General features: G+C 40.0%; 1 protein-coding gene across 1 annotated transcript in view; it reads right to left on the bottom strand.

The window, feature by feature from the left end:
- Window positions 1-4,291, bottom strand: part of SPRYD7 (SPRY domain containing 7) — a 29,553-nt gene extending 25,262 nt beyond the window's left edge. The window contains exons 1-2 of the mRNA XM_027856902.1: window positions 4,173-4,291; window positions 588-704 (exon numbers count right to left, since the gene is read on the bottom strand). Coding sequence (XP_027712703.1) covers window positions 588-704; window positions 4,173-4,278 — 223 coding nt within the window. The 5' untranslated portion in view covers window positions 4,279-4,291. The remainder of the gene's footprint in view (window positions 1-587; window positions 705-4,172) is intronic.
- Window positions 4,292-13,641: the final 9,350 nt, after the last annotated feature.

Genomic DNA, 13,641 nt, shown 5'->3' with positions numbered 1-13,641 from the left:
CAGACAAATATCTCTGAATATATATATACAATCTGTGACTGGCGGCAGAATTATATAGCACATGATCAAAGATCCAATTTAAATGTATAAGAGGTCGAAGAGAATTTAAAGACTAATAGAAAAATGTTAATCATGTTGCCCTTCTCCAAGTACAATACTGTTGTAAGTCACTATAGCCATAATGAAAGTTATTTAGGTAAAAGTAGTTTGAAATTTTAAAAAACCAAACCTTATATTGAGAGATGAGGTTGAAGTTTTCCAAATTCTGTCATAATCCTAAATTGACTGTTTTAGGGTATTTTAACAAGAGTTTCAGCAAGTTAAGTCCCACTTAGGTTCACGAGGGTCAGTGTATTCAGTGACAAAACTATGACACTACCACATCGGTAAAATGGGACTATTTCATGCCCTATGGTTGTGAGGAAAGCATTTTATAAACCTGATGTTTACCTTTACCATGTCCCTGATCAAAGAAAATGATCAATGTACTCATCCTGCAGGCCAAAAAAAAAAAAAAATCCTCTATTGCCTAAATTGCTAATTACTCTCAATATTCAGGGCTTTTCATAGAATACAACTTAACCAACCTGTGGATTGGATTTTGAATTCGAAGTAGCTTTTGTTCTGATGCAAAGGTGCATTGGCTAAACAACCTCCTGTCCCACATATCCTTCTTCCATTTTTGACAATGACAACATCTGTTCCTAAATAAAAATACAAACTTGTTAGTCATTTAAAAACATTATGCAATTATGCCTTCCATTTCAATCAGCCATTAGAAAAACAATTCTATAACGTTTTTAAAAGATAGAAAACATACCTACTTGAACTTTTATATGTGAGTCACTTGTTGACAGAAACTAAAATATTATTTAATTTTGATCACATAAAATAAATGAGATTCTCCCCAAATTATATTTAATACTTATAAAATCTTCTAGAGTAAAAATAACCCAGTTGTCAGCCAATCACTTAAATAATTTAATTTAAACTAATACACGTAGCTTAAAAAACGCTAAGGCATGTGTTGTTAATGAGCCTAATTTTTCAAGCCAATAGTTATGCTGGATAGTTTAGAGACAAATCTGCTTTAGACATCTGTGCTTGTAAACCACTAAACATTCAAAGAAAATCATATAACTTAGCAAATTTTCATTAAGACAGCTGTTAATTACAGAATATTGAAAACGAGCAGCTGAACATCCTGGCAATTCCATCACTAAATGTACTTTGCTCTTTTAAAATACATATTTTAGTTTCAATTATATTTTGTAGAAGGTTGATTTGGGAAATGTTAAATTTTGGTAATGAAACTTGTTGATTGTAAAACTATGTAAATTCTTTAAACCTTAGTTGAGAAAAGCATGTGCATCTGTGAATAAGAAGAGAACTGATAAAACTACAGGATAGTATACTTCTAAAAATGTGATGCTGCTGATGTAAGAATGAGAAAATGGTTGCTACTCAATGTCTATGGAATGTTGCCACAATTTGGGTTTGGTAATATCATTACATTATCACTAGCTTAGCAGGATTTGGACATGTCAATTCTTGATGTGACTAGGGCAAGTAGGGAACAGGATATAATCAGCTCTCTGAGTCAGTATAGAGGCAGTATGGTACATTTGAAATAATGGATTGGGAGTCAGAGAATCTGGGTTCAAATCCTGCTTCTGTAACTATTACCTTATTTTATCATGGAAAGGTCATTTAACCTCTGTAGGCCCCCAATTCCTTATTAGTAAAATCTGAGTTGGGGATTGATATATTATTTAAGAGAATTTGTCAAGGATATTGAGATTATATCATTTTTATTTGAAACAACAGCTGCTAATTGATTTCTAGCGAGCAACATTCTTAGTCTTACTTCAATAACTAGATGATCTCTTCTATTTCTTAAATCAACAAACCTATGAATATTTAGATATGTGGAACTATGATATCATCAGTGTGGGTACTTTTCCTCCAATGATGCCCACCCAAACTTTTGCATGCCTTCTCATCCTATGAACATCCTATGTGGGATCCTCCACAGATCTCAGGACACTCATCAGGCTGGGGCCCTCCCTTTAGTTCTCCTGATACTTCATGGATACCAATGGATACACAAAGGCTGTTCATGTCTCAACAAAAATGCATGGGACAGTGATGGCAAAGGTACTACTCTCTTTTAAATTACACAAAACTAAGAACAGTGTTTACTAGAGATCCATTATCACCTATTGTCTCCAATAACAATTTTTAAAATTCCAGTATCATTGACAAATTCTTTCCCCAATAACATCTAGTTGTTCTAAATGTTTCTTGTTTCAAATGAATATCTCACCCCTAACTCCCCACACCCAATATGGGATGCTACACTGGCACTTTAAAAAATACCTCAAAAGAAATGGCCTAGCATGGATCCAACAAGGACTCCATTTTATGACATTTCTTTCCTTGAAGTAACAAAGAGACCTAATTACAACATGATCTCCCCTATATATTCCAAAGCATAAACTCTAGAAAAGGTGTTAATATTGATGTTCCAGTGGCAAACATCAACAAACATTTAAGAGTGCCTATTGTGTATAGGAAGGGTAGAGGAAGATGGGGGGAGTGAGGGAGAAGAATATCACCAAGACTGGGAAATAAGCAGAAGACTGATAATTACTGCTAAGAGTAACAGAGAAAGGTTTGTTGGCAATTAAGAATTTTGGTGGATAGAGCACTGGCTCTGGAGTCAGGAGGACCTGAGTTCAAATCCAACCTCAGACACTTGACACTTACTAGCTGGGTGACTCTGGGCAAGTCACTTAACCCCATTGCCTAGCCAAAAAAAAAAAAAAAGGAAAGAAAGAAAGAAAGAAATTAAGAATTTTGTCTTTGTAATGTTTAATTTCAGGTAGCCAGATATCTCATAGATCTACCACAGATAGTGAGATATGTAGTTCTATATAAGATGGAGTAAATCTAAGACACAGAAATATATTTGGTTAAATCCACATAAAGATAACTGTATTTGAATTCGTGATAGTGGATAAACTACTTAAAGGATTAAATAGAAAATTATTAAAAAAGCTGAACATAAAGGATGGAGTCTTGAGATACAACCACAACAGCAGCTGTGGGTTGGCTTCCATTGGGAAAGGCTCACTGAATGATGTGACATTTCAAAGAGTGGATTAAGAGAAAGATGAAGTAGAGTTTAGTGGATTGAACATTATGAAAACCTTAAGAGTGGGAGAATTAAATCAAAAGGTGTGGAGAGGAAGGTTGCATGAAGACAAAGTAAACAGAGAAAGGAGAAATTATGAGAATGAGAAGGGTGGAAAATAAATGGAGGGCTCTGAAGAAGGGCCAACAGTCACAAAATCAGGTGGGGAAATGGTTTCTATTATGAATACACCTGTTTTTTCAGCTTTCCACGTTAAATCCTTAGAAGGAAAGAACAGCATCTTCTTGAATGATTCTGCATATTCCAAAAACTCTAAGTTGTCCTGTATATAACTTATTTGTACTTAGTTGTTTGTTCATGTTGTTTTCTCCATTAGACTGTGAGCTTCTTGAGGGCAGGGACTATTTACAAGCGCCTTATCTCCACTCACTACCTCCAATTTATCTTGTGTGTGTGTGTATATATACATATATATATATACATATATATATAATTTTACTTAGTTGTTTGCATGTTGTCTCCCCTTTAGACTGTGAGCTCCTTGACGGCAGGGGCTATTCACAAGCGCCTTCCCTCCACTTATCATCTCCAGCTTATCCTGTACGGATCCTGTTTGTAAGTAGTTTGCATGCTATCTCCCCCCACTGTCTCGTGTCTTTCTTAGTCCAGTGCCTAGCACACACAGTAGGCGCTTAATCGATGCTTGCTGGCTTGACTGCCTTTGGAGGCAGGTGAAAACGGCGTGAACACCAGCACGGCTCACTCCACAAACGGGTAAGGCCACCAGCCTGTTAGGACACAGATTATTAACCCTTTGAAACCAAACATCTCTGAAAACGGACGCACGGGTCTCGGTCACCTGCCACTAGAGTCAGACGCCGGGGGGTGGGGGGGCAGGAGGGCGGCGCGCTCCAGCCTCGAAAACCGAGCACCTTGGGGGGCGGGGGGAACAGGCCCAGCCCCTTTTGACCCAAAAGGAGATGGGGGGGCAGGAGTGCGGGCCGGCTTCCCTTACCCATGTGCTGCGTGTCCAGCTGCACGGCCGGCATCTCCTTCAGCGGGATGTGGCCGGTCCCGGCGTCGCCGCAGCAGCGCAGGCAGCAGAAGACCGAGGCCGCCATCGCGCCGGGGCCGCCTCCGTGGGGGGCCAGGAGCCTGGGCTGCCACCGGGGCCGCCGCCCGCCCGCGGTGCAGGCGCAGGCGCAGATTCAAGCTCAGGCTCAAGCTCGGGATCTGGCTCAGGCGCTCCCCCGACCCCTCGTGCCGCGGCACAGCGACCCCGCGGGCTCGGAGGAAGCAGCGCAGGCGGCGCTCAGAGCGGAGATTCGTCCAGCCACCTTCCCCCACAGGATCGGCCTCGCACGGCGGCGGCGTAGGAATCGGTAGCTGCAAGTCAACGCGAGGAGAGCGGGGCCGCGGAGGGATCTGGCCGCTAGTACCCCAAGAAGCAAAGGGCAGGGCGGGATGGAACGTTTGGGCGCAGCCGCCAAGTCACTGCGCGCCCTAGCGCATCAATTGTTAGGAATTGGCTGGCCGGTGGCGCACGCTCGTTAGGGGTTGGGCGGTGCGGGCGCGGGTTACGCGTTCCCCCGGACCACCTCCCCCGTCCCGTAAATGGGAGTGTTCATTTCCCGAAGAGGTATTCCTCTTGGTGTCATTATCTTGCGATAACCCCTAGGAATTCTCTTTAAAAAATTATTCGTAGGGGAAGGACGGACGGACCGACGGAGACGGGGTTTCTCTTAGAGCCTACCTGTCTTCTTACCCTTCCCACTCCTCTTCCCCGGGGGCCAGGGCTGAGGGAGCCTCCAAAGTTGAGGGGCACCCCTTCAAAAGGTGGGAGACACCTACAAGATGCTGCCCCCTCCTAAGAAAAGTTGCCCCTCCTTCCTGCCCCTCCTAACCCCCTAAAGCCCGGACCCAAGGGTAGCGAGTGGCAGAATTTAGAATGGAACCTGGAAAGGAAAGGGGTTAAAAACAAGCCTTTATTAATGAAGCTCCTGCTGTGCGCCCAGCGCCGCCCTTTACAAACATCTCCGGGATGATACGAAGCCGGGCCTTTCCCCCACTGTATCACGTTACAGCAAAGCGAAGAGATTGGTTGGAAAAATTACCAGCCAATTTGTCAAGAAATTGTAAACAAAATGAATATCCAAATATTGGGGAGTGACTGAACAAATCGTAGAATGCACTTGTGATAGAATGTTACTGCACTTTGTGAAATGAATCCGGAATTAAAAGACTTGTAGGAACTGATGAAACAGTGCAAAGCAAGCAGAATCAGAACAGTTTGCCGTGGGGTTTTTGACCCCAGCTGCTTGGAGGTGACTGGGTCTTTGCATATCAAGAGAGGCAGTCTGGTTAAGTAGAAAGAGTCGGGTACTTGGGAATGATGGCGTGGATTCGAGTCCGAACTGCTCTCTACTTTCCAGTGTGACCTAGGGCAAGTAACTTTTATAAATCTCAGCATCTTAATCGTCTGTAAAATGGAGGGCTTGGTCTAGATCTAGATGGCAGCTGAGATGATATCTTCCCTTTCAATTCTAATTCCTAGGGGCAATCAATCCCCAGATCCATATCTCAGAGTTGGAAGAGGCCTCAGTAATTGATCAGTCCAGCTCAACCCGTACAGGAACAGGACACAGCAGGAATACACAAATACCCAACAATTTTCACCCTTCGCTTAAAGATAAATCTGCAGTGAGGGACAACGACTTCCCAAGGTAACCCGAGCCAGTTTTGGAGAGTACGTTTTTCTTCGTTGTGACTTCTCCACGAGTTGCTCCTACATTTGCTTTTTGAGGCCAAGCAGTCCAAGAAGAGGATGCCTCATTCGGAGAAAAGTTCTCTCCTTAAGCCCGAGCCCCATCCAACTCTATAGAGAAAATTCCTGCTAATCAATTAGAGGGTGTTTGTGTGCCTGTGTTGAATTTTATTCTCCTGCTTTTGCAGGAGAGGACAGAACTGAAAATATACCCATCTCATGCAGGAAGTTTCAAAAATGGAGACCTTGACTGGGAAAAAGCTAAACCGGAGCAGCCAGCCGAGATTACAACACCCCGACCTCATTGGTAAGTACGGGGAGGAGAGGTGCTTGGGTTTTTTTTTTTTTAACTGCTTTTTTTTTCCTGAAAGAGATGTTTCCCTGTCTTTCCAGCTGTCTGTTTTGCAGGATGTCTGCAAGAGTAAGATAAGCAACGTAGGACTCCTCCCATCAGCACACCTGGGAGCTGACAGTTCCTGACTGCTGGGTCTGTCCGGCTTGGCAACATAGAAGAAGCAGCCGCCAAATGAGAACTCACAGTTTCCCAACTCCCATCCCCCACACCTAGAGTGCTGGTTCAGGCAGAGAGATGTGCCCACGTCTCCTTTTACTGGATGAATCGCCAAAGTCCCTGGGATCAGGGGTCTCTTGGCTACCTACTAATGTCAAAGTGGACCTTAAAGATTAATCAGGCCTAACCCCCCCCCCCAACCCTGGTAAAATTAGCTTAGGTTAAACTACATACAAACAAACAAACATTCTGAACCAGGGGAGGAGGGAGCGAGGAAGCAGAACATCTTTCCAAGGACCTATTTCCTCATATTATTTATGGGTACCAAAGGAATTTTCTTGAGAATAAGAGAATTTTTCTTAGAGTTAAGTTTAGTCTGCCTGTCCCCAGGTCTATTTTTCTCTTTTCATTCATATGGTGTGGTCCTGAAAATAATTCAAGAAAGCTTTGACTTTCTTTGCTGGCCTTTAGAGCTGTAAGATTCTATAGACTTAGTAATGGAGACAAGTAATTAGGTAAACAAGAAGTAAGAGAATTAGTCTGCCCCCAAAAAACTTCATTCAGGGTAATCAGTGCCCTTGTATTGGAGAGGTTGCTGTTACAGAAAGCCTTGAAAAAGCTTTCTTGGTATTAGATTAATTGTTCTGAATGTTTCCACCAGGGAACCTTAATACAAGGATGTGACTTTTGCAACCATTAGTGCCCTGTCTTAAAAGTGTCCTTGGCTCAAAGTGAAAGCTTACATTTTTAAACTCTCCCTCTGATTCACCCCACATCTCCAATCTGTTGCCACATTTCAATTGTTTCTATCTTCACAGCATCTCTTCTGTAAGTCATCTTCTCACTATTCAAACACAACCTTATTCCAGATTGCTCATGACTTCTCACCTGGATTTAGTCCTCTAACTGGTCCCCAGGTTTCAAGTCTCTTACCCACTCCAATACATTCTCCACTCACTGCCAATGTAGTTTTTCTAAAATATCATATCTGTCCATGGTCAAAGATGATGCAATTTAAAGAGTAATAAGAGAAAACAGATCATTATGACTACCAGTATTTTGTACTGAACAAAACCCATTCCACATTGGCTGTGTCTGAAAATTCATGTCTTACCTTTTATCTTGAGTCCATTCCCTCTCTGTCAGTAGCGTACTTTATCACCAGTCCCCTAAAATCACAGTTGGTTATTACTTTGATAAATTTTCAAGTCTTATAATTTTGTTATTATTATATAACTTGTTCTCCTGGTTCTGATCACTTTACTATGCATAAGGTCAGAAAATGCCTATTTTGTGATTTCTTATGGCAAAATAACATTCCCTTCCATTAGTATACCGTAATTTGTTAGCCATTCCCCAATAGATGCTGCTACAAAAAGAGCTGCTGTAATTATTTTGTACATAAGGGTCCTTTTCCTCTCTCTTTGATTTCCTTGGGGGTACAGACCTAGTAGTGTTATTGTGGAGGTCAAAGAAAATATAGTTTAGTGACTTTGGGGCCATAGTTCCAAATTGCTTTCCAGAATGGCTGGATCAATTCACAGTTCCACCAGTAGTGTATTAGTATTCTTGTTTTCCCACAGTCCTTCAATATTTGTTGTTATCCTTTACTGTCAATCTCTACCAATCTGATAGATATGAACTATCATAGAGTTTCATGAATTTAGACTTGGAAGAAACCTAAGAAACCTCGAAAGTAACCTAGCCAACCACTTCATTTTATAGATGTGGAAAGTGTGGTCAGAGAGATTAAGTGACTTTGCCTAATGTCACACAAGTAGCTAGAACTGGAACCTTCATCCTCTGGCTCCTAAGCCAACTGTCTTTTCCACTGTACCATGTTGTAGGGAAGTGCCATAGCCTCCCCTGGTTAGAAAAAGCAACTGGCAAATTTTTTTGGTGGCAAAGCACCATAAACAAAATGAGTATCCAAGGACTGGGGAAAGGCTGAATAAACTGTAGACTACAGTTGTGATAGAATGTTATTGCTCTGCATGAAATGACGTAGAAGAATTCAGAGAAAGATGGGAAGACTAGTATGAACTGATGCAGAACAAAATAAGCAGAAACAAGAAAGCAGCATGTATAATGACTACAATAATGGCAATAAGAACAACAACAAAAGGCAACTGAACTCAGAATAAATACATTAATCAAAAATGAATCCAGAGACCAGATACTTAGTATGCTGCATATGGCAGATGTAAACTGACAGCTGTGGAACTGGTCTGTTTTATTTGTTTTTCTTTGTTACAAGGGAGGATTGGAGTGGGGGAGGTATATAGGAAAATTGTTGTGGTGGTGGTAAAAAAAAAAGACATTAACAAAATTTTAAAAAATAATAATCATCAAGACATTACCTTCCTAAGCCCTGTCCTCACTGTAGTAACTAAGGTGTACTTCAAAAGTATGAAGCAAACAAAATAAGTTAACTTTTGATAATGGCTTCCTGATTTTTAATAGGCAAATAGTGATCTCATAAGTTTCATGTATTTACAATATGTTATTCTCTAATCCCTTTATTATTATTGTCAAAAGAATTGTCTTCTCTTATAAAAGTGCAGAGTTAAATTCAGAGTCTATCACAGCTATCACCTTCTACAACAGTAAAAAATAAGGCCAGTAAAGACTTGCTCCATAATAGTTAAGTAAGCCACTGCTTTACAGTCTGCTCATTTATGTCAGATGCAATAGCAGCCTCTGACTATTAAAATAAAGATCATAATCTTGTTTGCTTTTGTGACATGTACTAGGAACCTGAGAATGGACCAAACAACAATGTAGAGCATGCGTTTCAAAGGTTAACATCTTACTCAATGTTTTCTGTATTGCTTTTTGTATTATTTTTGGTAGATGACAAACATCTGTTGAAAAATTTTTAACAACAGTACACTTGAGTCATCCAAAAAATGGATTCTTTCTTAGAAATTCACTAATAGATTATTAAACCAAATTTATTTTTCAGAATAATCAACCAAAATTTTGATCCCACCAGAAGACATCCTGGAAATATTAATGTAGTTGTGCTTTACAGTGTGGACATCAGAAATGGCACAAGATAAGAACAAAATTCTTAGAATAAAGAATAAAATTAAAAATTTTAACTGCTTTGAAATGATTGATTACCATAGTGTTAGGAATTGCCAAATCTCATAGTTTCTACCTCCTTGATGTCTTTTGCTTCTGTTCACTCTACTCACACAGCTGTCACCCTAATTCAGGTCCTCATCACCTCTCATCTGAACTATTGCTAAGACCTTATATTTGGTCTCCCTGCCTCAAGCCTCTCCCCTGTCCAAACCATCTTCCCACACAGATGCCAAAGTAATTTTCCTTAAGTATAAGAACATTTCCCCCAATACACCCCCATACCCCCCTCAATAAGCTCTAGCATGGATCTTGTTACCTCTAGAATCAAATATGAACTCCTGTTTGGCATGTAAAGCCTTTTACAACCTGATACTAATCTACCATTCCAGACTTATTAATATTACTCTTTTTCACTTACTCTACAGTACAGCCAAATTTTTTTCCTTACTATTGTAAGAAACTCCATCTCTCATCTCATCTCATGCTGGCTGTCCCCAACACTTTTTTGTTACCTTTATCTCGTGGAATCTCTTGTTTTCTTTAAGGCTCAGCTCCAATGCCACCTTTTGCTTGAAGCCTCTCCTGATTACACCACTACAAATATCTTTGTTCTCCCAAATTATCTTGTATTTATTTTGAGTATTTATTTGTATATACAAATATATGTAAAATATATTCACACACATGTGTGTGTATGTGTGTGTGTGAGTGTTTGTGTTTGTGTGTGTGTGTGAGAGAGAGAGAGATCTCCCCTTGTAGTATATAAGCTCTTAAGGGGATGGGCTTTCACTTTTGCCTTTGTATCTCTGGCACCTAGTATAATGCCTGGTACAGTTAAGTGATTGATTGCTATTGTTTTTATTTCTTATGAATTCCTTATTCCTTTATTCCTCTATTAGTTTTTTTTTTGTTTTTCATTTTTTGTTTTTTTGTTTTTTTGCTTTTGAGATCAGAGGATAAAAGTGTAGCATCCTCTCCAGGACTACTTTCCCTACTTGCACTTGAATTGGCCAGCCTACTCCCCAGAGGGCAGCTGCTACTATAATTAGGATTTTAAGGGTAACTGTGAGGATCTGGATTTCTAGAACTGTGGCTCATGAGCCCCACCAGTATGCTTGCCACTAATAATCAGCCAGACTTTAGCAAGAACAGTAGATACAAAAATATTCCTCACAAAAGCCTGGGGCACATTCATCTACAAATATACATAGGGTCTAAGGGAAGGATAAGAACAAATAAGGTACAAAAGTAGTGAGGAACATGTCTAAAAAACATGCAACAAAAGGGTAATTCATAACTTCTTATAGAAGTTCTTTTTTCCCTTCATGAAGTTCCCCTTACATGTAATTTTCTGTCAGATTCTAGGGATTGGTGCTTTTGTAGAATTCATAGCTGGAATTTTGATTTGCCACAAGGAGTCATTCTTCCTGAAGCTGCCTTTCCTTGAATGTCTGTTGATCCTATATGGATTACTAGTTTTTTGCTGGTCCAGTCTCTGAGATGAAGTGGTCAGTAAGAGGGAGATGAAGAGGACTGTTTCTCTCTTTCTCTCTCTCTCTGTCTCTGTCTCCTTTACCTGTGTCTTTGTCTCTGTCAGTCTCCTTCTGTGGGAGGAGTAATTGAGCTAAGAGGCAACCTGAGATTTACATTTTTAATTACTGCTTCGTAAACCTAATTACTTTATTGAGTACAACGAAGCCTAGATTAACTAGAGTTCAAGAAGGAAAAGAGATACTTCAGTGAATTAAATATTTTGATTAAATTACATTTAACAAGAACACTTTTTTGTATCAGTTCTTACAATTGGAAACCTTTCTAAAATATATTAGTGTACTTTCCTGGCCTAGTAAGTAAATAATAGTTCATTCTTTCCTTCATATCTCAGGATCTTACAGTGCTTTGGGAGTAATTGCTTTATATAGACAATAATTCTTATCTCCCATATTATAAACATTGTGTAAATATGCAGTAAGGACTAAATATTCACTGCCACTACAACTTAGCTTAGTCTGCTTCTAACTAAAACACTGGTTTCTTATCATTTGTGCAGTTAGTTGAACCACAGATTTTGATCTGGGTATGACTTTAAAGGTGATCTACTCTAATACCCTCATTTTATGGATGGAGAAACAAAGGCCCAGGAAAGTTAAGATACTTGCCCAGAGTCACATAGATAGTAACTAACAGATCTAGCATTCCAACCTGGGTCTTCTGATTCCACATTCAACACTCTGCCCTCTTCACTACATTGTACTTTTACTGTATTCTAATTCAATCAATAAACAATTATTGAAAGTCTACTGTGTATAAGGCATTATATATACTCAAGGGAGTATATATTATGACCACTTTCTGCTCTAAAAGGTAGTGAACACACTTTTTGATGTGCTATATTTCATAAATTTGTCTAGAAATTTGGGGCTAGCTCTTAGATGCACATCAATTCTATCAAAGAGTGCCCTGAACATGGACATTATCCAAAATCAAGCTCTTGATCTTCTGCTCCTACTACCAAGGCTTCAACTGTCAACCTCTAAGCAGATGATTCTCAAGACTGTGTGTGTATATATAACAATTTTATGCATAGCTTGATCTGGGCAATTTCACTACCTGAATGGGCTAACTCTATTAACAGAAAATTTTACTTATTAGTAATTTACAAATATGTACTGTTGAGGAAAAGCTTTAGTGTCCTTCTGGGTAAAAGCTGAGGAGCTCCCAAAGTCTTAGTACAGTTTTAAGCTAGTAAAGCTTAAAAAAGACTTGCTAGCCAATCTTTTTTAGTAATAATGCTTAAAATGGCTAGTAATGCTTAAAGCTGCACTAAGACTTTTGAGATATTTGTATTATTCACCAGAGATCAGATCTCAGGTATTTGGCTATTAGGCAGCCTGGTGACACATTACATAGAGTACTGAACTTGGAGTCAGGAATATCTGAATCCACATTCTGCCACAGACATTTAGTGGCTGTGGGACCCTGGGCAAGTCACTTAACCTTAATGTGCCTCAGTTTTCTCATTTCTAAGATTGGATAATAATAATAGCACCTACCTCACAGAGCTATTGTGAGGATCAAATGAGATATTTTCAAAAAGCACTTTGTAAAATTTAAAGCCTATATAAATGCTACTGGGACATAAGATGTGCAGAGTCTAATGGTGTCTGTACCATACCTTCCAGTAATAGTGCCACAGAGAAGTTGGTCTCCCAGTGTTCCTAGAGGTTTCAAGCAAAGGCTGAATGACCACTTGTCAGGATGTTATGGCGGGGGGTGAGGGGGAAAGAGAGGTCCTCAGATGGCCTTTTATATCACTTCCAAAAAATATGAGATCCTGTGATTCATGTCATATGGGAGAAGCCCCATAACAAAGTAATATAGAAGTACACTAAAGTTCAACAGAAGGAAAAACTTTCTAACAATTAGAGCTGCTTATAAGTGAAATGAGTTTCCTCAGGAGGTAATGAGTTCCTCTTTGATGGAGGTCTTCAAGCAAAGTCTGAATAACAAGTCTGGATGTCCAGCATACTGTAGAAGAATTCTTTTTTCAGGTGTGTGTTGAACCAAAGAGTCAATGGAATTTCTTCCAACTCTGAGACTGCATGAGCAAGTGCTTGAGTTTATGTGGTGCTCTGAGAATATTCCTGCCAGGACTTGGACTTGGGTAGATCTGGGATATATGAGATAAAAAAATAGATGAGATATGGAAACTAAGACAGAGTTGCAGGGATGGGGAAGGTGATCAGGGAAGGTTCCAGAAGTACCACTATGAGGTGGTATCCAGATAAGCAGGTGGAACATAGTCTGGAAGCAGGCAGTAATCAGTGGCCCAGGAAGGTAATAGATCAATTTCAGGGAGTTCTGGCCATGGATAATAGGGAAATGTCACAGCGAACAGGTGGAGCACAGTATCAGAGAAGTCTGGAAGAGGACTCAGCCATTGAGGCTATAGTTCAGGGAAAGTTCTCAGTAGATTATCGTTCCCAGGACCATTATGGTGAGCTAGAAAACTAATTTGAGACCCAGTTCCTATAAGTAAGCTATAAGAAGGGGATTTGTTCACAAGGAATAAGGCAAAAACTTGGTTCCTGGAATAGGGATAGAGGGACAGAGGAGGAC

This window comes from Vombatus ursinus, unplaced genomic scaffold (assembly GCF_900497805.2).
Source record: "Vombatus ursinus unplaced genomic scaffold, bare-nosed wombat genome assembly UNPS02011700.1, whole genome shotgun sequence".
Classification (NCBI taxonomy): Eukaryota; Metazoa; Chordata; class Mammalia; order Diprotodontia; family Vombatidae; genus Vombatus; species Vombatus ursinus.
Note: the sequence above shows the minus strand (reverse complement) of the source record. Positions and strands in the feature narration are given on the sequence as shown.